This window comes from Sciurus vulgaris (assembly GCF_902686455.1).
Source record: "Sciurus vulgaris genome assembly, chromosome: Y".
In the NCBI taxonomy this organism is placed as follows: Eukaryota; Metazoa; Chordata; class Mammalia; order Rodentia; family Sciuridae; genus Sciurus; species Sciurus vulgaris.
In genome coordinates, this window is record NC_136481.1 from 157,747 (window position 1) to 180,535 (window position 22,789).

The window sequence follows — 22,789 nt, forward strand, 5'->3', positions numbered from 1 at the left end:
TTTTTTGTATTACAGAATTTAGATTGCTTCCTCCTCCTTCCCTCTTCCTCTCCCTCACCTTCTCATGTTTATTTCTATTGCCTGTGTTACTTTTACTGATATTTTGGTTGGGTATATATATTTATTTTAAGAACCAATGTAATCCATTTCAATAACAGAATGTGTAACACTATATTTACTAAAAAAGTTACAGGTGCTATTTTGTTTACTATTCATGATTTTCAAAATCCTATCAAAGCTAAAAATGTAATTATCCAGAGGTAAGACGATGACTCTGTCATGAAATGGAAAAAAACATTTTTGTATTTATTAAGAACTTTAGTTTCAAAGTAAAATTAATGGAAAATAATTTAAAAATACCTGCATATCTATTCCTAGAAAATTACTTTTAATGTTTTAGTCTACTTATTATAAGAGGACTTGTATACCTACTACATTTTTTTCTTTAATTAAAAGGAAATTCCTGCATCAACATGCAAAAGATATATACACCGAGATAAAGAAATGCAATGAAAATATTCCCTGGGCTGAATTTATCATATGAAAATAAAATACTCCCTTTTTTTTTTTTTTTTTTTTTTTTTTAAGCATATTAAGCAAGTTTTATTTAAAGGTAATGATACAGACTTCTCCCAGCAGGGAGAAGGGGGCCATGGCTGATGTTCTAAAGTTCCAAAAATACTCACATTTCTACTTTTAAAAAAAACACTAGAAATTTTGACTTCAGTCTACCATTCTGTTATTCTGGCATTTAGTACACAGATATGCTCTCATTTCTAAAGATTCAAAAAGGAATGTTCTGCAGTGGCCACTCGAGTATAATATTCATTTTTCTTGCTTTAAATTTTTCACATAAATTTAGATAATTATAGTATCCTAACAGGCACAAATCATCAAAATGGATTTTTAAAATGCATTTTAAATTGCTTTCCTTACACACCCAAGGCTTAAAATATTTTCTAAACACAAAGTATACTTTATATACTTCAGATACCTCAAAATTATGATTAGCAGGTTAAAAATTATTGTCTATGACATTCAAGTAAGAAGGGTATTAAATCCCAAAGTGCACTTTATTTTATGTAGTCTCTAGATTAGCAAATTATCCCTGAGGGCATATCAAATCTTAGTGAATTTGGGTCAATGGTTTTGTGTATGTGTGTGTGTGTGTGTGTGCACGCATGTGTGTACATATTAGGAAAAGTGTGAAGAGGTAAAGTAGAAAAACCAGATTATGACTTTAAAAAATAAAAAACAAACCTATAACAGCTCTTCCACCACCACTTAAATGATCTGTATCTTACTGGGTCTTCTAGTGATATGAATATTGGGAGACACGATACGAGCATCTTTCCTGATGTGGAATAATCTTACATCACATCTACTTTTATCACTTCATTTTATACTTAGGAGGAGGAAAGGAATAACTCTAATAAATTATTCACATACATAAAATGTTTCTTCCCTGATATGCTGCTATCAAGTATTAGATATATATCATAATTTGAACTTAAAATGTTTAGATACTCATATTAACAACAAACACTATTGCTTTAGAATCTACCAATTTCTTTCCTAGTTCCCACTACAGACTACAATTTTGTATTTTCCATAGTAAAAAAAAAAAAAAAAAAAAAAAAAAAAAACTACGTAACTGAAATTTTCTAAAAATAAAACAATCTCAAAGCAGTGTAACACTATTGGACATGTCAAATGGTAAGATGAAAGAGACTTCACAGTCTTAAGAGAAAAAAAAAGTCTTAAGAGAAAAGAAACATCTACAGTAATCCCTGATTGTAACCATTCATAGGTATCTTAAAAAGAAAACTAAACATCACACATAAAAATTGGAGACAGCTTTTTATGGCATAGCCATAGGTGCAAATCATATTAGATAACAATATTAACTATATACCAACTATTATATTTTGGAAATGAATTAAGAGTTTGAGTTTAAGACAGTTACCACAAATATTACACATATATTGAGTAAGTCTCAAATTCTTTTGTCTTAAATAATTTCATCACTAAACAAAATTTCAAAATAAAAGGATAAAGCACTAAATATATGTGAGAGTATAAGAACTCAATAAAATCATCTGATACATTCATTTTGTTTAAAGCATGAGATTTTCTTGTATATTTCACTCTGAAAGCACAGGTGAGGATTCTGATATATGTTAGTATATATGTTTTTAAGAAAGGTAAATTAAAACACTTACCTGGGTTTCATACAAGTGGGCAATATGAAACTGAACTGTAATGGATCATGGAAAAAGATCAATTTCAATACAGTCATATTTAAGGTAATAAGGTACAGCCCTGAAAAATCTATAGCAATAGCAAGTATACTTAATAAAAGGTTCACATCAAAAACACTGGGCAATACAACTTCTTCAAGTTTGTGTGTGTGGTGTTGAAAAACTTCTACAGTTTAGTAATGTTACTATAGAATAAAGACATGCTATTCAAGGCATGTGTCTTCCTTTTATATTAAAAAATCTTCCTTAAAAAATCAGATCTTCCAGGTGTGGTGGTGCATGCTTGTAATCCCAGCAGCCTAGGAGGCTGAGGTATGAGGATCAGGAGTTCAAAGTAAGCCTCAGCAAAAGCAAGGCACTACACAACTCAGTGAGACCCTGTCTCTACATAAAATACAAAATTGGGCTGGGGATGTGGCTCAGTGATCAAGTGTCCCTGATTCAAAACCTGTTACATCACCTGCCTCCTTGCCCCCCATTTAAAAAAAAAAAAAAGTCACAGACCAGAATTCTAGTAACACAGGAAATGAATTTTCTTTTGACTCTTCAAAAGACAGAAGTTATTTAAAGATTTAAAAAAAAAGGAGGTGTTAACAACCTAAAGAGCAGAATTATAACAAGTATATCTGAAAACTCATAAAAAGGCAGAATATTGTGGCTTCCTTTTATAGCACTTTGGATGCCAATTCCCTATTGCCTGAGTATGAATGGTTCAACAACATTAATGATCAACATAACTAAATTCTAATGGATAGTTACAACTAAAGTCTAGATGTCTGACTTATTGGTTTACCTATCAATGATAAAACTCTTAGTTTATTTTAGGAATCTACTTAGGAGACTCTTACAAAATTATATGCAGAATACTTATGGACATGATATATTTATTTATTTACTTACTTTTTTATGTGGTGCTAAGGATTCAACCCAGTACCTCACATGTTAGGCGAGTGCTCTATCACGAGCTACAACCTCAGCATGTGGACAACTCTTTTTAAAGAGAAGTCACAAAAATTTATTAAATTCTCAAAACTGCCCTTTTTCTCCCCTCTTCTGTATTCTCCTTCTTTACTCCTTCTTACTCACATTCCCCTTCAGTGTTGTAAAGATAAAATTCAAAGGAAGCTCAATAAAACCAATCACTAAACACTGAGTTTAAGAGATTCTGAATAAGTGAAACTTTGTAAAGGCCTGAAGAACTTCCTCTTCAACTTGCTATTAAAAGTTTCCTATTGGCATACTGGAGAACACTGTATTAGATAATTACAGATTTCTTTCTATATAAGAGAAAATACTTTTATAATTATCTCTCCAAATTCAACCAACCTTGTAGGACAACATTATGGCTTTACAGGTAAATACCACAGTTAAATAGCTACCACATAAAATAAATACTATTTATTAGAGAAAAAATATTACAAAATAATATACCATACACACACACAAGAATTCTATATGTATATTTAATATCCTTTTACCCACAAATTTTGAGATTTTCCTCCTCATCAGTTATTTTTCCCACGAGTAAGTCCAGTTAATAAAAATTTCACCTTATTTCATTATTGGAGGACAATAGAATATATGTTAAGAAAAAGGAAAAATAAAAAGTTAGGGTCCCATTTTCCCTGTACTTTTATCATCTGTTGAGGGTTACAAGGAAGGAAAGAACAGTAATAATTGGCATCTTTATACCATCAGAAACCAATCTAGAATTAGTCTCAGGGCTCACTACTCTGGCCTCACCATCCCATAAGATAGTGTCATTTTTTATAAGGTAAAAATCTCCAGTTTTAATGCTTTAATTTACAGACACACACACATACACACATATAATTTTTTTAAAACCAAGAAATTGAACCTAGGGACACTTAACCACTGAGCTATATCCCCAGACTCTTATTTTTAATTTTTATTTTGAGGCAAAGTCTTGTCAAGTTGCTAAGTTTGCGTTGTTAAATTTCTAAGGCTGGCTTTGAATTCTCAAGGCTCCTTGGCCTCCCAAACCACTGAGATTAGAGGCATGTACCATGGGGCCCAGCTCTTAAATACATTTTAAAAGAGGAGCACAAGTTGTACAACTAGGAAAATGTTGACGACTCCAATTTTTAATTGCATACCAAAATGCACAAATATATTAAAATAGGTCTTAAAATTAAACTTTAATACAAAATAGTTTAGAATTCTAGAATGATGATTTTTATCCCAATAATATTATAATATTGTTTCACATCAATTTATTTTTTGAAAATTTGTGATTTGTGCAGTTATAAAGGCAGCCAAAACACAAGGAATGTGCCAGTCCTAAGACAATAAAAGGGAAGAATTTGTTTTTATTTTAAAAGGGATACAAAAGGAAATATCTAATATATCTGATCATATCTGGTTAACAAGCTGGCAATCATTCTGTTAGTGATCTGTGAGAACTCAGACCTTCCTATAGTTACCAAATGATCACACTAATTTTCTTAAGTTAAAAAAAAAAAAAAAAAGTACTACCCAAATGAACTGAAAATGTCTTAAAGAGTCTCTGAATCAGGCACATGTCCTCCCACTCATCCTCTCAATTACCAACAAAAACAGAGATAAAGTAAATATAAATATGTACTTAGGGTCATAAATTTCAAATGCTCTTGCTCAAAAGACAAAAACAGGTATCATACTTAAAAAATACTTACTTTCTGCACTGGATAAAGTACAGGGATTACAGTCAATCAAAGCTAACTGAAAATGCTGCAAGAGGAAAGTGAAAAGATTAATGCTTAAAGTTAAGGTTTAGAAAAAATATATTTTTTTCTCTTTTAGTCTTCTAAGGTCTATAACAAAATAATGGCTATACAGTTAAAATGTAGTACTCAAAACCACTATCATTCAAAATTTATTGCTTAAAACTGAACTGAACTGTTACTATCATGAGATAGTAACAAGTGAAGACAAAAAGGAAAACATAAAGGTTTTATTACATAAAAAAATGAATTTCAAGTAAATACAATATTAAATTACAAAATGTTTAAATGGGCACAGGCACCAATTCATTTTTGAAAGTTTAGAGGTACAATATTTTCTAGAACATCAAAACTTATGTTAAAATAAGATGTAACCATTATAAATTAGATAATAATGCTATGAGAATTTTACATAAATAAAACATGTCTGCTTGTACTGATTCTTCAATGTCACTAAACTCTAAGACACTTCAGACCTATAACCCTATGTAGTATCAAATAATCCATGTTCAAATTCATATATGAAATACTTGTTTTTCAAAATATTTGTAAATTATGTGAGTAAAAATATGTAAAATTATTAATAAAGTCCAAATGTATACCACTGAAAACTCTGTCTACAAATAACTTCTAAGAACAAAGGGAAACATTAAGACACTGAAACATTAAAAACTTAAGTTATGACTAAAAACACAACGTAACATTTAATCAATAAAATAAAAGTCCATCAACAACTAAAAATATATTTAAAAAAAAAAAAAAAAGAAAATCCTTCCTTTCCCACCATTCATCTCAGTGCCCTTTGATTTAGGTGGCTGGTCCTGGTCAGTTGAAACCCCAGAGCCAGGCTTCAACCAATTCCAATAACAACACAATTGGTATTAAGATTGTAGGTGCTATAAAGAGAACTGTTACATGCATTCATAATATTTAATTATTTTCAGTAAGTAGTGATTAGAAAAACAAATATCCATATGAAAAAAGAATTATATTTTACGCAAAAGTGAACTCAAAATGTTTCAGAAACATCATCCTTAAGGGCTAAAACTATAAAACCCTTAAAACATGGGGAAAATCTTTGAGACTCTGGATTTGGCAATGATTTAGACAGGCAACCACAGAAAAAAACTGAATAGGCTTCGTAAAAAGAAGTTTCTGAGCTGGGGAGATAGCTCAGTCAGTAGAGTGCTTGCCTTGCAAGCACGAGGCCCTGGGTTCAATCTCCAGTACCTCAAAAAAAAAAAAAAAAAGTCAAGCTTCTGTGCATGAAAGGATACTATTAAGAGACTTACCAGCAAACCTACAAGACTGTGGAAAATATTTGCAGATCACAGATCTCAAACTGGTTAAGGACTAGACAGGCACAAACATATTCTATAAATTACAAAGTATTTTAGGTTGTGTTTCAGGAAAAGTCTCTATAATTCACTCAAGAACAATTCAAGAACAGTTTGAAAACAACCTTTCCAGAATGGACAAGCACAAATGAAGCTACCTCGTCTGGTTGATAAATTTTTGACATCACAGGCCAACCTCCTCTGTGCAAAACATGGTAATTCCCCAAAGAAAAAAAAGGTGACCTTTCAAGAGGTAAGATAACCACTCCTACCAGTTAAAAAAAAAAAAGCTAAAACTTCCATCTCTTACCATCCAGTCAACAAGCAAATTCTCCCCTCTCCTTCCTTCCTACAAATTCTCTGCTACAAATAGGAGCAGATTTGAGCTGAGAGATCCTGATCAATATCATGGCACCAGTTTCTGCAAAACAAAAGCTTTATTGCAAAATGGACCAAGGATCCCTCTCACCCTGTACAAAAATCAACACAAAATGGATCAAAAACCTTAGTAAGACCTAAGTCCTATAGGACAAAATTATAGAAATGTTTCAAGATATTGGTATAGGTAACAATTTCCTCAAGAGAACTCCAATAGCTCAGGAAATAAAGAATTGATAAACTGAGATTATCTCAAATTAAAAAGCTTCAGTACAATGAAGGAAACAATCAGCAGAGTGAAGAAACAGTCTACAGGGTGGGAGAAAATAATTACCAGATGTTCATTGGACAGAGGATTAAGAACCAGGCTATAGTAAGTACTCAAAAAATCTCAAGGCCAAAAGAACAAAGAATCAAATCAATTAAAAGACAAATGATCTCAACAGACTTCTCCAAGAGGAGGTACAAATGGCCAATATATATATTTTTAAAATGTCTAACATCTCTGGCCATCAGATAAATGCAAATTGAAACTACACTGAGATTCCATCTCACACCCATCAAAATGGGTACTGTGAGAATTTTGAGAAACAAAGTGATGTGTAACACATTCACCTATCCAAACCCAAAGAATGGGCTAGGAAATAGAAGATACAGCAAAAAAAAAAATATATATATATATTTTTTTTTAAAGTAAAATACTTTAATGACAGCCTTGCAAGATCAAATGTTTATGGTCAAGAACTCCCAGAGTAAGTACAATCAGCATTTCTCCTCTGGTGCACAGATTCTTTCCCAGATCTTCAATGGATAAGTACTATAAAGTCTTCCTAAATGTTACCTAGGTTTTAGTGTCTCATACTAGGATGTTTTAAAAAATATACCTTTAGTGATCCCCACGTCCCTTTTCTCTTGTGACAGGAAAGTTATCTGAGGGGTACATGCATTATGATGCATATGCAGCTCTCACGTCTTTCCTTAAGTTACTATTTCTCTTTTTTTTAAATATTTTTTAGATTGTTCATGGGCCTTTATTTTATTTATATATGGTGCTGAGAATCAAACCCAGTGCTTTTCACATGCTAGGCAAGCACTCTACCACCTGATTTACAACCCCAGTCCTTTAACTTACTATTTCTTTTTTTTTTTTTAATAATTTATAGATGGACACAATGCCTTTATTTAATTACGTGGTGCTGAGAATCGAACCCAGTGCCTCATACATGCTAGATAAGCACGCTACCAGTGAGCTACAACCCTGGCCCCTTAAATTACTATTTCTTAACAGAGAAATTTCTGTCTTTGTTAAATGGGCTGACACCTTGCCCCACCTCCTTTGACAAGGAGCTGTTCAGGTACATGGACTTTGAATCTGACCCATCCTATGATGCTTGTTGTATAACTTTCCCTTCTGTTCTACTGACCCTCTGGGAAGCCTTTCTTGCATCCAATTTTACACTGAAGACTAAATACTGTATTCTGAAAACGGACCACTGCGCTTGTGATATCTCAGTATCATCAAGGAAACAAAAAACAATGATGAGGATGCAGGGGGAAAGGAATCCTTATACACTATGGGTGGGAATATAAATTAATAAAGCCACTTTCAAAATCAGTATGGAGTGTCCTCAAAACACAAAGAACGGAATTACCAGAGGCTCCTAACCCACGTGCCCCAAGTGTTTTCTCCAGGTGCCTCAGTTGCCACACCACCAGAGAGGCCACTTGTGCCCAGAGGTCTTTGCTAGAGAGTGGGGCACAGCTGCCCCTGAGACCAATGCCCCAGATGCCAGGAGGTGTATTATCTGGGTCCACTGCTGCTCATACCACTATAGAGCAATGGAGGTCTTTTCCATAAGCACTGCTGCTGCAGTCACTGCTGCTATCATCCCAGAAGATTTCTCTTGGGACACAGCTGCCCCTGAAGCTGCTGTTGCAGGTGCCTGGAGGTCTTTTCTCCAAGGGTTGTTGCTGCTGTTGATGCTGCTGATGCTGTCAGAGTCGCTCTTGCTCTCTAGGGTCGCTCTGCTGCCCTCAAAGCTGCCTTTGATGCTAGGCTGCCACCACCTACACTGCTGCTGCCATTGCTTATACTGTCAACACCACTGCTGCTGCCAAAGCCAATGCCGTTCCCTGGAGGTCACCCAGGTGTCTTCTCTCTGGGAGTTGCTGCCCCTCAAGCCACTGCCACAGTTGCCTCCGCTTCTGCTGCTGCAGTCCCTCCACCAGCTGACAATGCCACCGAAGTCTGCAACTGCTGGTGACACCATGCCTCTGCCAGCAATTCCTGCTACCACCACTTCCACCACTGCATAGTGGTCCACTGCTAGGGAGACTCCAGGTTTGGCTGCATGTAACCACATCCATTTCGAGATGCCAGTCAGAGCAAACCAGTGGGTTTGCTGTTGCTGCCATCTTGGGGTGCAGCTGCCCCAAACTGGGAACACCAGCCAGTACCTTGAGGTTCAGTGTAGGGGTACCTAAATGTCTGGTTGCACCCAGGGTCTTCCTCCTGGGAGTGCAGGTTGCTGCCATCTAGTTACTGTCTCTCAGGATTGCTCATGCCTGTTGGTCTCTCCCCAAATTCCAGTGGTATCAAGATCTTGGGATTGCAATGTGGCCAAACCCAGGACATCTGAGGCCCAGATTGGTAAGACAGTGACTGGGTCTGCCAGGGCTTGTCTGGGCAACAATATTTGGTGGGAAGTAAGAGACAAGGCTGAGAAGCTTTTCCTGCTGGCAAAGACAGTAGTACAACTTTCCACAGAGATTTATTTTACTTTTTTCTTCTCTGGTATTGTCATCATATTTGAAACAGGGTGGGCTTTTTTTGTTTGTTTTTTGGTGCATAAGCTAGCTGAAAATGGTGATATATTCATGGTGTTTTGCAGTTCTGCTGTATATTATTTTTAATTCTTTTTCTCTTTGTATGTGTTCTTCCTCTCACTTGTCTGTCTTCCTAGATTCCCTTTATAACTTTTCTCCACCTAACAGCCAATCTGTGGTGGTTCCTCTTCAACTCTTCCTGTGAATTTCTGTTTCTGATTTCTCACTTTCTCCTTCATGAACACCATGTCCTGAACTGTTTCTGTTCTTTCTTTGCCCACTATTTGAAACTGCACACCCTTTTAGCAAATTTTCTGTTTTTACTGTGAACAGTGATTGAACCCATCATTGCTGTTTATAGCAAGAGGGCAGTGAAGACCTTCCTGGGAGCTATTAGATTTGAGGCTGTATGTTGTTTGCACTGGGTGATGTTGATAGTGGTCTCCCTTTTGAAGATTGTGATGGGCTGACAGATTAGACTCCATGAGAATGTTATAGGCCAGACTCTAAGGGAAATGACTAAACAGACTCCATGTTATGTAGGAAATAAGCTTCTCCCATGGGAACACCCGGCCTCTGTGCCCATCATCAGTTACTTGGTGTGACATGTTTAATAATATTCAATGGCAACTCCTATGTAGTGAAGAATTGCTCTCTTTTGACTCCTATTGCTCCTAAACAATGTACCTTGTGAACAGTGATTGTGTGGATGTTAGTAACCATTCTTTAGTTTGTACCTAGGTAAGGGTCATTTTGACCCACTTCCCCCTCTGTCAGTGATCTCATGATGTTAATGTATAATTTCAAATCATAGCAACAGACACTTATGATTAATGTAATTTTTGGTATAAGAACCCCTGCAACCCTGAGGCCAGGGCTGTTCTCCCAATAGCCATTTTTTGGGGCATTGTGTGAGATAGTCAGCAGCCATCTTAATAAAGACTCTCAAATTTGGATTTCTCAGTGGTGATCGGTCTATTCTTAAGTTGCGCCCCATAACAAGACGAGATAGTGAAAATCTTCAGTGGCAACATAAATCTACAGGGTAGAATCTGTATTGCCTCATATCCATATAACTAGATGGGAGAACAGACAAATAACAAGAAAAAACAAGGGAACAAAGCACCCCCAAAAAAACCAAGATGCCCCAAGAAGATAAGCCACTGGCAAGACAGGAGTAAAAATGTTCAAGGAGTTTAGAATGCACATAGTTAATCTGACCTGCAAAGTAAAGGAAGTATAAAGAGAAATCAAAGCGCAAATACAGGAAATGAAAGATCACATCAAAAAAGAGTTAGATTGTGAGAAAAAAACAAGTAGAAATCCTAAAAACAAAGGAATCAATAAATCAAATTATAAATTCAATGGAAAGTATCACTAACAGATTAGACCATGTGAAAGACAGAACCTCACACAATGAAGACAAAATATTTAATACTGAAAATTAACCATACAGAGAAGATAGTAAGAATCCATGAACAGAACTTACAAGAAGTATGGGATAACATGAAAAGATCAAATTTAAGACTTATCAGGATAGAACAAGAAGCATAGATACAAACCAAAGGAATGCACAATCTTTAAAATGGCAAAATATCAGAAAATTTCCCAAACCTAAAGAATGAAATGGAAAATCAAATACAGGAGGCTTACAGGACCTTAAATATACAAAACTACAGCAGACCCACACCAGGACATCTTTATAATGAAAATGGCTAAAACACAAAATAAGGAGAAAATCTTAAAGGTCATGAGAGAAAAAAGGCAAATTACGTATAGGGGAAAACTTATTCATATCTCAACTGATTTCTCAACCCAGACACTCAAAGCTAGAAGATCATGGAACAACATATTTCAAGCTTTGAAAGAAAATGGATGCCAACCAAGAATCCTATATCCAACAGAATTAAGTTTCAGATTTGAAGATGAAACAAAAAATTTCCAGTGTAAACAAATTAAAAGAATTCATTACTAGAAAGCCTGAACTACAGAGCATCCTCAGCAAAATATTCCATGAGAATGAAGTGGGGGAAAAAAAGTGAAAACCAGCAAAGGGAAGAACTACACTAAAGAACTAGTCAAAAGAGAAACTAAATCAAATTAAAAGCCAGAAAATAAACCAAAATGACCAGGAATACAAGTCATAGCTCAGTAATAACCTTTAATATTAATGGAATAACTCATCAATCAAAACCCATAGATTTGCAAATTGGATTAAAAACAAGACCCAACAATATGCTGTTTCCAGAAGATTCACCTTAAGGGCAAAGACATTCAAAGATTAAATTCAAAGGACGGGAAAAAACAAATTACTCATATGGATTGCACAAAAACAAGCAGAGGTTTCCATCCTCACGTCAGACAAAGTAGACTTTAAGGGCTGGGGAGATAGCTTGTTGGCCCTGGGTTCTATCACCAGTGGGCGGCGGGGAAGGGGTTGGAGTGGACTTTAAGCCAAAGGTAATCAGGAGGGACAAAGAAGGTCAATTTATTCTACTGAAGGGACTTATACAGCAGTAAGACATAATGATTTTAAGAATTTGTACTACAAACAATGGAGCATCTATGTATGTCAAACAAATCCTTCTCAATTTCAAGAATCAAACAGACCACAACACAATAATACTGGATTTGGTTCAACATCTGGAAATCAATAAACATAATTCATCATATCATCAGACTTAAAAACAAGAATCATACAATCATCTCAATGGATGCAGAAAAAGCATGTAACAAAGTACAGCACCACTTCATGTTCAAAAAACTAGAAAAACTAGGGTAGCAGGAATATAACTCAACATCATAAAAGCCATATACACTAAAGCCAAGATCAATAAAGATCTTGAGATTCATAAAGTTCACTCAGTTAGTTAATCAAATTAACTTTCTTCTCAGGACAGCAAAAAAGATGTCAATATTAATTTAAAATAGAAATTTGGTATTGAAGTCACACCAAGAAAATTGATCATTCAAAATTTCTAACAAAAGCACCAGGAATGTGACACAGTTAAAGAGAATTTGCCTAATATATGTAAGGCCCAGGATTCAGTACCTAGCAAAGTGCATAAGCATGTGCACACACAGAAGAAATGATTATAGTTCCCCTAAAAAAGGAGTGGAAAGATAAAAAAAAAAAAAAAAATTACCAATTCATTAAAATTACTATTCTATTTGCCTCACCACCAGCCAAGCCTGGGCCACTATTGTCCTTATAAATTTATGTCTATTTATTTACCTATTACGTCCAGCTAGATGACTTAATCTCTCTACCAAACACAAAGTGTATCTTCAACATCTCCAGTATTCTATAACGTGACTTCATACCTATTTAGCAGAAGTCAACCAACACCAATTTTACTAAAAATTCAGATAATCAAAATGGGAAGTAAACAAAAATGATCAGCTTTGAGTTACAAAATAAGTTAATGACAATCCAAAATTGATGTTGAGAAAATTGGGATGACTAAAACTTCAATAGCAATCATCCTGCTGATACAATTATAAAAATGAATTAATTCAAATATTCCATAAAAATATGGTAATTAAAACTCCTCTGCAACACTTTTAGGACTTAACATATTTGTACCAAGTAACTAAGATTATAATGAAAAGGCAATTACTTTTTTATTAATGCTAATTATCTTATGACTCAAATAGATTTTAAGAGATACTGACTCCTCAAAGTGAGAAAAACAGATTAAAATGCCAGTCTCTTGGGAAGATCCATATATACCTCTCTTACATCGTGTTCACTGATATGTGACTGGATAACAGATTTCATCATATTTTAATTAGAACACAAAAGAAAGTGATATACGCCTAACACAAAGGGATAATGAATAATAAAGACCCAAGACTAAATACTCCAAATGTAACCAAAAGCTCAGTCTTTGTCCCCAATGTCAATTAATGCCAATTTACTAATGAGGACACGGTTTTGAGAAAAAGGAAAAAAGTTCTACTGTTTTGTTAGCAAAGAAAAAACACAGGGGACTCAGGTCGCTATGGTTGTGATTCTGCCCTTCGGGAGGAACCTGGATTTTAAAGGAGTTATTCAAAGGCTACATTTCAAGTGTGCCCTGACAGGCTGTCCCAAGGCATATGAAGGTGTGTTAGCATTCACTTGTTTTTTGGAAGATACTCATTTCCTGGATCGCTGTGGCCTCACAAATAACTTGTTCCTCACCTTCAGATTAGGGAGGGGAAGAAGGGAGAAGAGGAAAAGAAAAACAAGTCCCTTTAAAAAAACAAGCCTCAAGGCTATATTAAAAAAGTGAAGTAGACTACAAAAACATATGGATTCATATATCAAAGTGCTTCTAATCTATCAACACTTAAAAGTTGGGAATTTTGTATCTCATTATTATGCAATGGTTTTCAAATACTTAAGAATTAATGTAATAACTTGCACTGTGCTTTACAACTTATATGTGAAATTATTTCATTTAAATTCTTGTTATACAATAAGTGTAACAGTATTAAAAACCCACTTATGAGCTTTTCTCAAAATGCCACATACAAAAAAATAAAGACTAACCTGGGAGCAGGGAACAAGATTAACCTGATTTATCTGTGCTCAACTGGAAGAAGATATCTGCCAAAGGATCTAGGAAGTGACTATTTCCCAAATTAACAAGTGAATCTTAATACACCAAAAGGGTACACTGGGACCTCCTGTCAGGGCACACCTGGAACCTGGCCTTAGCTTCTTTAAAACCTCCCTGTTCCTCCTGATGGGGAAAATCAGAGTCTCTGGAACAGGAGTTCCCTGTGCTTCTCCTTTGCTAGCAAAGCAATAAGCTTCTTTTTCCTTTTTCTCACAATTGTGTCCTTGTTAATGAATTGGCATCGGGGACAAGGACCAAGTTTTCGGTTATAAAAGCACAGAGTGAGGATCATGGTGAGTTAACTATATACTTACTATTATCGTCAAACTATTACATACTCTGTAATTTGTAATGAAGAGAAATTTACTTGGTTCATAATTCTGAAGAATGGGACATACACTGAAGGACTGTACTAGTAAGGTCCTTCTTTGGCACCTTAACATGGTAGAAGGTATTATATCACATAGTAAGGAGTTTGCAGTCTCAAGCTTTATAAATCAGCAGTACTCCTAACCAGCTTCCATGGGTCTTACCACCCAACACTATTGCTCTGAAGATTAAGTTTCTAACACATGCTTGTTGGAGGCATGAATCCATGATGAAGAGAAGAAAGAGTTAAGAATTTTTTATTTCATTTGACACTGCAGTAAGGTCCAACTATATTGCACATGACCATGTCTGAATGAACAAATTACATAGCAGACAGGTACTGTTATTAAACCACATTATGATCCAAATGTGTCATGAGCATCTAGATCACTAGGTACAGAAACTCTAGATATACCATACCATAAAATTACAATCATCACACCTTAACCTAGTCTACCTTAAACATGCTCAGTAGCTTACTATTGTGCAAAATAACTGACACAAGTCTATTATAATAAAAAATATGTATACATATAAATATATAAGCATATAAAGACTTTCTAAGAACACAATAGATCCAAATTATAACTTATGATATTCTTAATGTTAATTTTATAAGATGTACTACAAAAATACAAATATTAAAAACAAAAGCTAAATTATTGATATATTTATTTTATAATCATTTAATTTTATTAAATCCGTTTTTTTAGTTTGCCATATCAGTTAAATTAGGAAAGTGAAATTTATTTTTTATCCAAAACCAATGACTGCGTAACACAATTTACAGTTATTTTCATAAATTAAGAAAAGTCAAAGAACAAACTAAATAATGATTGAAGGGTTATAGAAAATAATATTCCTGCAAGACAGCCCCCAAAGATAAAAGGAGAGAGGAGCAGCTTGGGAGGCAGGAGGGGAAACTAGCCAAGGATTAACCTCCCAGCCAAACTTTTCCTAATATCAATGGACAAATACTGAATGCTGGGCACTGGACTTTGACCTTCCTCCATGGCAAATTAGTCCTAAATGGAGGCACAGAAAATACTGAAACTGGGAAACAATGAATCCCAGAGAAAGTAAAACAATGGGCAAGATCTGAGTACTCATATCTCAGGATCTGGACTTCTATCTCCCCACACAACGAGTTTCAACCTTTTTACAGCTGCCCTCCTAAGTTAAAGTTTTAACCTGTACAACCAGCCCCTAATTACCCAAACTGCAAGTGCAGGGTTTCCAATGATTTAACCATCTTCATTTTACCCTTTAAAACCAAAATCCCCTCTGTAACTGATGACAATTTTCGCATCTGGAAAATGAGCCCTGATGGTGCCCCAGTCTGCCAATGAATAAAAGGCTTCTCTGAATTCATTGAGATCTGCATTGGTCCTTTTGCGCTTACAATGACGTAAGACCATATGAGGAATTCCAAAGTAGAGAAGATCAAGCAATTTTTTTAAGGGGATGGGGAACTGAGGATTGAACCCAGGGATGCTCTAGTATTGAGATATCTCCTTTTATCATTTATTTTGAGATACAGTTTCATTAAACTGTCTCAAACTTGTGATCCTACTGCCTTCTGAATGACCTTGCTTCAGAATATAAATCAATACAAACTTTCTCTATCAAAGAAACCTTACTACAAAAAAAAGTTTAAAAACCCATCAACTAGACATAAACAAATGTTATTACTGATGAACTACAAAACTGTTAATGAGCTAAATTTTAGATTATTATCTTATTATGAAATGCAGTCACATTCCTCTAAAAAAAATTCAGATTTAAACAACTGCAAACCAAAAAATATTCTGAAACAACAAACCATCTGAATTGAACATATACACACCTTTTTTCTGTAATTGTTCCATGAACAATTCAACACAACTATTTACACTACACTTACACTGTATATTGTATGCAGGCAGAATTGCTTCCAGAACTCATCTATCAAAATCTTATAATGGAACACAAATAAATCTGTATGTATTCAGTACAGATATTATTTTCACCCCAAATATTTGGGATCTGCTGTTTCCTGCATAAAGTACTACAAGTGAACTAAAAATAATTTAAAATATAAGAAAAAATGTTTGTAGGTTTTAGTCAACTTTTACAACACTGTAAAATACCAGACAAAATACCAGACACATTGTGGGGGAAGAGCCTAATGGTGGAAAGCTGCTGAACTCACGGCAAGTGTCAGGGAGCACAAAAAGAGGCAGAGAAGGATCATAGGGCAGATGCACCCTTCTAGAGCACAACACCATTACTCGCCTGGTTCAGACTTGCCTACATTATCATCTAATCAATTCACTCAAACTAGGATGGAATGCAGAGGTTATAGATCTAAATCAAATCACTTTACCTCAAAACATTCCAACATTAACACATGAGCTCGTGGGGAACATCTGTAAGCCCCTGATCTCAAATGCATCTCACAATGTAAAATGCATTCAGTCCATCAGCAAGAGTCCCATAGTCTTAAATTTAAGCACTGCCCAAAAGTCCAATTCCAAAATCTCATCTGACACTCAAGGCAAACTCTTAGGTGGAAGCCCCTGTAAAAATCAAAAGCAAGTTACATATATATAGTAGCATAAACACTCCCATTCCAAGGGAAAAATAGAGCAAAAGAAAATATGAAACAAAGAAACACCAAAACACCGCCACCCCAGTCAAGTAAACAGGTACTGGTATTCCATCCATAATTCCTCATAGAAAAAAAAAAAAATTCCTCATAGAGCATCCAGTACACATGGCTACAAGATTTTATTTCCAAATGAATTTCCCCACCCATTTTGGCCTTGTTGTTGCATTTGTATACACCCTCTCTTTTCACCTGGCTCTCTCCACAGTCAGAAGCTTTCCTTGCAGACAATCCATGTTACTGATCTCCATTCCAGCTTCAGCTTAACCTTCACCATTTCAGGCATCTCCCCTTCAGGGACAACCCACAGGGACTCCAACTCAGTTATACTTTGCCTAGCCTCTCAAGTCTTCCTCTAAAATTTCAGAGGAAGCCTCTAATACATCTTAACTACCATCCTGCATTTCTGCAGCAACAGCACCAAATAGATGATGCCAAGGTCTTCTGCCAGCTCAAGCAGTAGCTGAGCCTGCTGGAATGACTACTGCAGCAGACTTTTGGGCCTGGGTAGTTGAGCCCAGTGAAAACACTTCCTGTTCCCTGGTATGCATACAGAGCACATTAACAGTCTTTTCTGAAAGGAATTTTCCCTTTTATATTCCTAAATCTGCAATGGATGTTCATTTTGCAAATTCCTGATTGTCTTTAAGTCATCTTTCTTACTGTTCCTCTGAAAAGTACTTAGAATCTCTTACAGGGGCTAACATCTCTTTAAAAACAACATCTTCCACTTCTCAGTTCTACATGCACTTTCCTGGCCAAACTGCAAGTTTTTAAAATCCTTCAACTCTGTTTTCTTCTGATTCTCATAGTACACCCCTGGTTAAAAAGCTGGCATATGCCACTTACTGAATGCTGTCCTATCTTGAAATTTGCTCAAGTCCCTCATATTTAAGTTCAGTCTCACAACCAAATCTTAGGACATGGGCAAAATACAGACAAGTTCTTTGCTAGAATATAATATGTGAGGTCCCTAGTTCAATTCCCAAGAGTGTACTCATTTCCCTCTAAAATCTCATGAGTGCAGTAAGCATTCCCATCAGTATTCTTGTCATCTGAGCTCTCCCCAGTATCATTCACTAAGGTCTGCTTGTTACATGTAAAGATTTTTGAGTCTGCATCTTTAAATTTTTCCAAATTCCTCCCACAAACGAGCTCCAAATGCTTCTAAACCACATTGTCAAGTTAGTCACAGCAATGCCTCTATCCACAGTATTCATTCAAGTTAGTCTATCCAAACAAGGATGGACTGATCATTTTATGGCTCTTACAATTCAATCACTTTACTTTCAAACATTCTTGCATTAACATAAGAGCTTTAGGGGGACACCTCATATTCAAACTTTAACAAGGTTATATAAAATACCACGGCATTGGGCTGGGGAGATAGCTCAGCTGGTAGAGTGCTTGCCTCGCAGGCATAAATAAGGTCCTGAGTTCGATCCCCAGTACCACAAAAAAAAAAATTTTTTAAATTTTTTTAAATGGTATTTTCAGGGGTCCCTATGTTTAAGAATGACTATACTATAAATAGCATCATAAATTTGCTATTATATGAGTCAAAGGAAAGTTCTAGTAATACCATTTTATCCACAAAAATGAATTGTTTTATGAATAGGAAATACTTCCTCATAGTTCTTCAAAACAGATTATCAGAGCTATTTTTTCCTCTGATGTCAGTCTGTTTTGATTCTACAATGTAAAAGCAAACTAGATGACAGAGATATTTCACAAATGTAAAAGTTTTCACTTAACACCAGACAAAATTGATATAGTTTTAAATTCTATTAACCAAAAAGAGAATATCCATAATAGTGGATCAAAAGAGATCCTGAATTCATTTCTTCATTCTAAGGTAGTTTAATTAATACTATACAGAAAAAATGTTTGGAAATGGTAAATAAAAACTTCATTTGTAATGATGGTACCACTTGCTGTATCTTAGAATAAAATTAAATGTTTCACAATCTCTTCTTCATTCCCATAAGACTATTTGTGTACATGTGTGCATGCACACAATTGCTTTCTCTATAATTCTGTAATGAACTATAAGACTTTAGACAAAACTGCCTTGTGTGATCAGCACTAGGAATTGTAATTACAAAAAAAGTATCTGTATAGAAACAGTCATTCTAGGGACTCGGGTTGTGGCTCAGTGGTAGAGTGCTTGTCTATCACAAGTAAGGCACTGGGTTCAATCCACAGTACCACATAAGAAAAAATAAAATAAAATAAAATAATAAAATAATAAAAATAAAATAAAACAAAACAAAATAAAATAATTATGTTCATCTAAAACTGAAAAAAAAATTTTTAAAGAAACAATGATTGGCTAAGTATAGATCTTCAAGGTATAATTTATAAACTTTTCAATTCTCTTTATTTATAATGTGCTAAGTATCAAATATATCAGATTTGTGTTCGTATCAGATGTATCTAGCAATTAAAATTGAATTTTATATCAGACATATATTATAATAAAAATTAGGTGATGCTATTCCTACTTTTTAATTTTGCTTTTCTGAACATTCTATTTTTTTATAAACTGCTATTGTAATTAAAAGGAAGCACAGGTACACATGCACCTATGTGCATATAAACTTGAGATAAAAGATCTATATAAATCTCACACACACAACATAAACTTCAAAAAAATTTTAATTGGTACTACAGAACATCTAATTAGTGTAAAATGAGATAGCATTTGGGAACACAAAAAAAGAAAGAAAAGCTCAAAAGACTCAAAAGGCAAGCACACATTAACCTTGGAATGCAGGATATGCCTATGAACATTTGAACTTTCAAAATGCAAAAAAATCAAATACTGAGTAACCCAGCCTGAACCTTTGTATTAGAAACTGAACCTACCTAAGTCACAGGCACAAATGGTAATATGATAAGGGCAATGATCAAGCATCAGTAAAATTGGCAAGAAATCATGTAATTCTTCCCTGACTCCACCTCTAGTCCAGTCCTTAGCTATTGTCCCTCTATAAATATTAACATCCCAAACTAAGGGGTTTCTGCTCTCATTCTTGAGATGCCCTGAATTTTCTTTGAATTCTTGGCTTGCCTAAATAAATGTCTCTGCCTCTGCCTACTGATGCATGTTAAAAATCTTGCCAAGTCAGTCCCAACACATTTCCATGACCTCCTCAGGACCTTCTTCCACTGACTAAGTGAAAGTATTTTAAGATGATAATTTCCTACCCGAAAATACTAGATGAAAATATGAAATACAGTGGAGGAAGAAAAGAGCAAAGAAAAGAAATGCAGTAGAGGGCAAGGAGTTTCTTACCTGACAAAAGAGTGAAATTGTTCTCATATGAGACCAAGGTGAAACTACTCTCATATGAGACAAAATGATTATGTCAATGACCGGAAAGAAAGATACTTTAAGTCCAAAGAAGAGAGTTGATTCATAGTGTCTTTAAGGATAACACTTGTGGAGATCTGGGCAATAAACCTTTTCTGTTTTGTAGACATACACAATCTTTAACAAATATGTAGGCAACATATCTAGCAATCAAGAAAATACAAATCAAAACTATATCTTACTTCAGTCAGAATGGCAATGATCAAGAATACAAACAACAATACGTACTGGTGAGGTTGTGAGGGAAATGGTAAAACTAAACACTGTTGATGGGACTGTAGTAAAATCACTCTGGAAAGCAATGACAATACCTAAAAAAATAGGTTGGAACCACCATATGACCTAGCTATCCCACTCTCATCTTATTTTCCCATAAGATGTAAAATTGGAACACTACAGTAATATAGTCACCTTGATATTTATAGCAACACAATTCACAATCACTAAATTATGGAATCAACCCAGGTATCAACAGATGGATGAATTAAGAAATTGTGATATACGCGTATGTGCAATACATATTTACATGTATATCACGATCACTTATTCCTTCGTCTATTATATGATATACAGATGGATGTGCTATAAATCACACAATGTTGTTCTACAGCATTTGCCAGGAAATGGATGGAAATGGAGAATATCATACTAAGTGAAATAAGCCAAACCCAGAAATTCAAAGGTCATATATTTTCCCTCAAATGTGGAAGCTGTAGTAAAATAAAGGAAAGGGGAGGGAAGGATAGGACAACGTAAAGAAAGATCAGTAATGTAGAAAGGCTTATCTAAGGAGATGGAGAGACAGAGTAGACAGAAGGGTAAGGGGTACCAATACAGAATGCATTCTTTAAAAATTCATGTTATGTGCATATATAAATATAATGCAGGGTATTTCACCCTTATGCATAGGTAGAAAGAACCACTCAAATATAAATAAGTAGAGAGGTGTGTGACTGTGCTTTGTAGCCCAGTAGACCCTTAAGCGGATCTTCACGCCAAGGTGCTGCAGGTCCACCCCATCCCGCACCTCCTGCTCTGCCTGGTGCTGGAGGACTCCCGGACAGTGCTCACTGCTACCAACGTGCTTCCAGATGCCCTTCCCCCAGGATGAGAAGCTAAAGGATGATTGCTCACTGTCAGGTGCCTATCATCCGCCATTTGCCTGCCTCTCGCCTGTCCATCGCCTGCCTTACACTTATTCATCACCCAACGCATGAGGTTCACCTCCCAATCGTCCGACAACAGTCAGCAAACTGATGGCCGACCACCAGTGGAGCACCAGCTGCCTGCTGATGCCTGGAAGTTCACTGATACAATACCTGCAGGTTTAATTACACGTGACTACCGCCATTGTGAGACAACAGCCAGGTCCTGTAGGACCCCAGGCTGGACTGACTGAGCCCTGTCTCCAGAATCCCTCAGCCAGACAGATCACTCCCTGCCTCTGGGGCCCTCACATCGACTGACTGCTCCCTGCCACCAGGACCCCCAGACCAACTGACTGCGCCCGGCCTCCAGGATCCCAAAACTACACCAAATACACCAGACCTCCAGGATCCCTGCTGGACCAACCACATCCCGCCTCCAGGACCTCCACCTGTCCACGTCTACCCCTGAGCTGCAGCTCCCCATTTGCCAACACGTTTCGAAGCCAGAGCTGCCATCTTGGATAATCCTGGAAGCCATAGCTCCCATCTTTAGGTGAGACAAATCTTATCCTGAGACGCCTGCTGGAGGCTTGAAGCTCATTGTCAGGTACCTCTCATGCATCAGGCTATTGAACACTGGAAAGTTTCATTCCTATATGACTGTTATATTGTAGATTTTCTTTTTTCTCCTTATAGAAAACATTTAAGTTTTTATTTCTTTACTTTTCTTGATCTCTTTTCCTTTTGTTTACCTGTTCCTTCGAGTCTCTTTCTCCCTTTTTTGCATGCTAACATCCAATTTCTTTTGATTACACTTTCACCTTTCTATTATCTAGGACTTCTGTATTTTCTTTTCTTATCCCATTAACAGCCACATTCTACATCCCTCTGCATCCTCTTTGTTCTCCATTAGAAACTGCAGACGTTATTGCAAATCTGTTTCTTTTACAAAAGAAGATAATCTTTGAACTCATTCTGTTTATTATGACAATTTTGTTATTGTTCTCATAGGGCTATTTGGTCTAGATTGCATAGTGTCTGAATTGGGCACTGCTAATATTGATCTCCCCTTAAAGAAAGGGTTTTGGAAACTATAGAGCCACTATAAGCCTATAGG

The 22,789-nt window shown here is 35.7% G+C and overlaps 1 protein-coding gene across 8 annotated transcripts in view; it reads right to left on the reverse strand.

The window, feature by feature from the left end:
- The window catches only part of LOC306652047 (lysine-specific demethylase 6A), a 202,658-nt gene that overhangs the window by 103,451 nt on the left and 76,418 nt on the right, over window positions 1–22,789 (reverse strand). For 6 of the 8 annotated variants that reach the window (XM_079125118.1, XM_079125115.1, XM_079125112.1 and 3 more), the window contains 2 exons: window positions 4,937–4,991; window positions 2,223–2,257 (listed from right to left, as the gene is read on the reverse strand). The exons of the other annotated variants lie outside the window; for them this stretch is intronic. In XM_079125118.1, coding sequence (XP_078981244.1) covers window positions 2,223–2,257; window positions 4,937–4,991 — 90 coding nt within the window. The remainder of the gene's footprint in view (window positions 1–2,222; window positions 2,258–4,936; window positions 4,992–22,789) is intronic. 8 annotated transcript variants of the gene reach the window in all.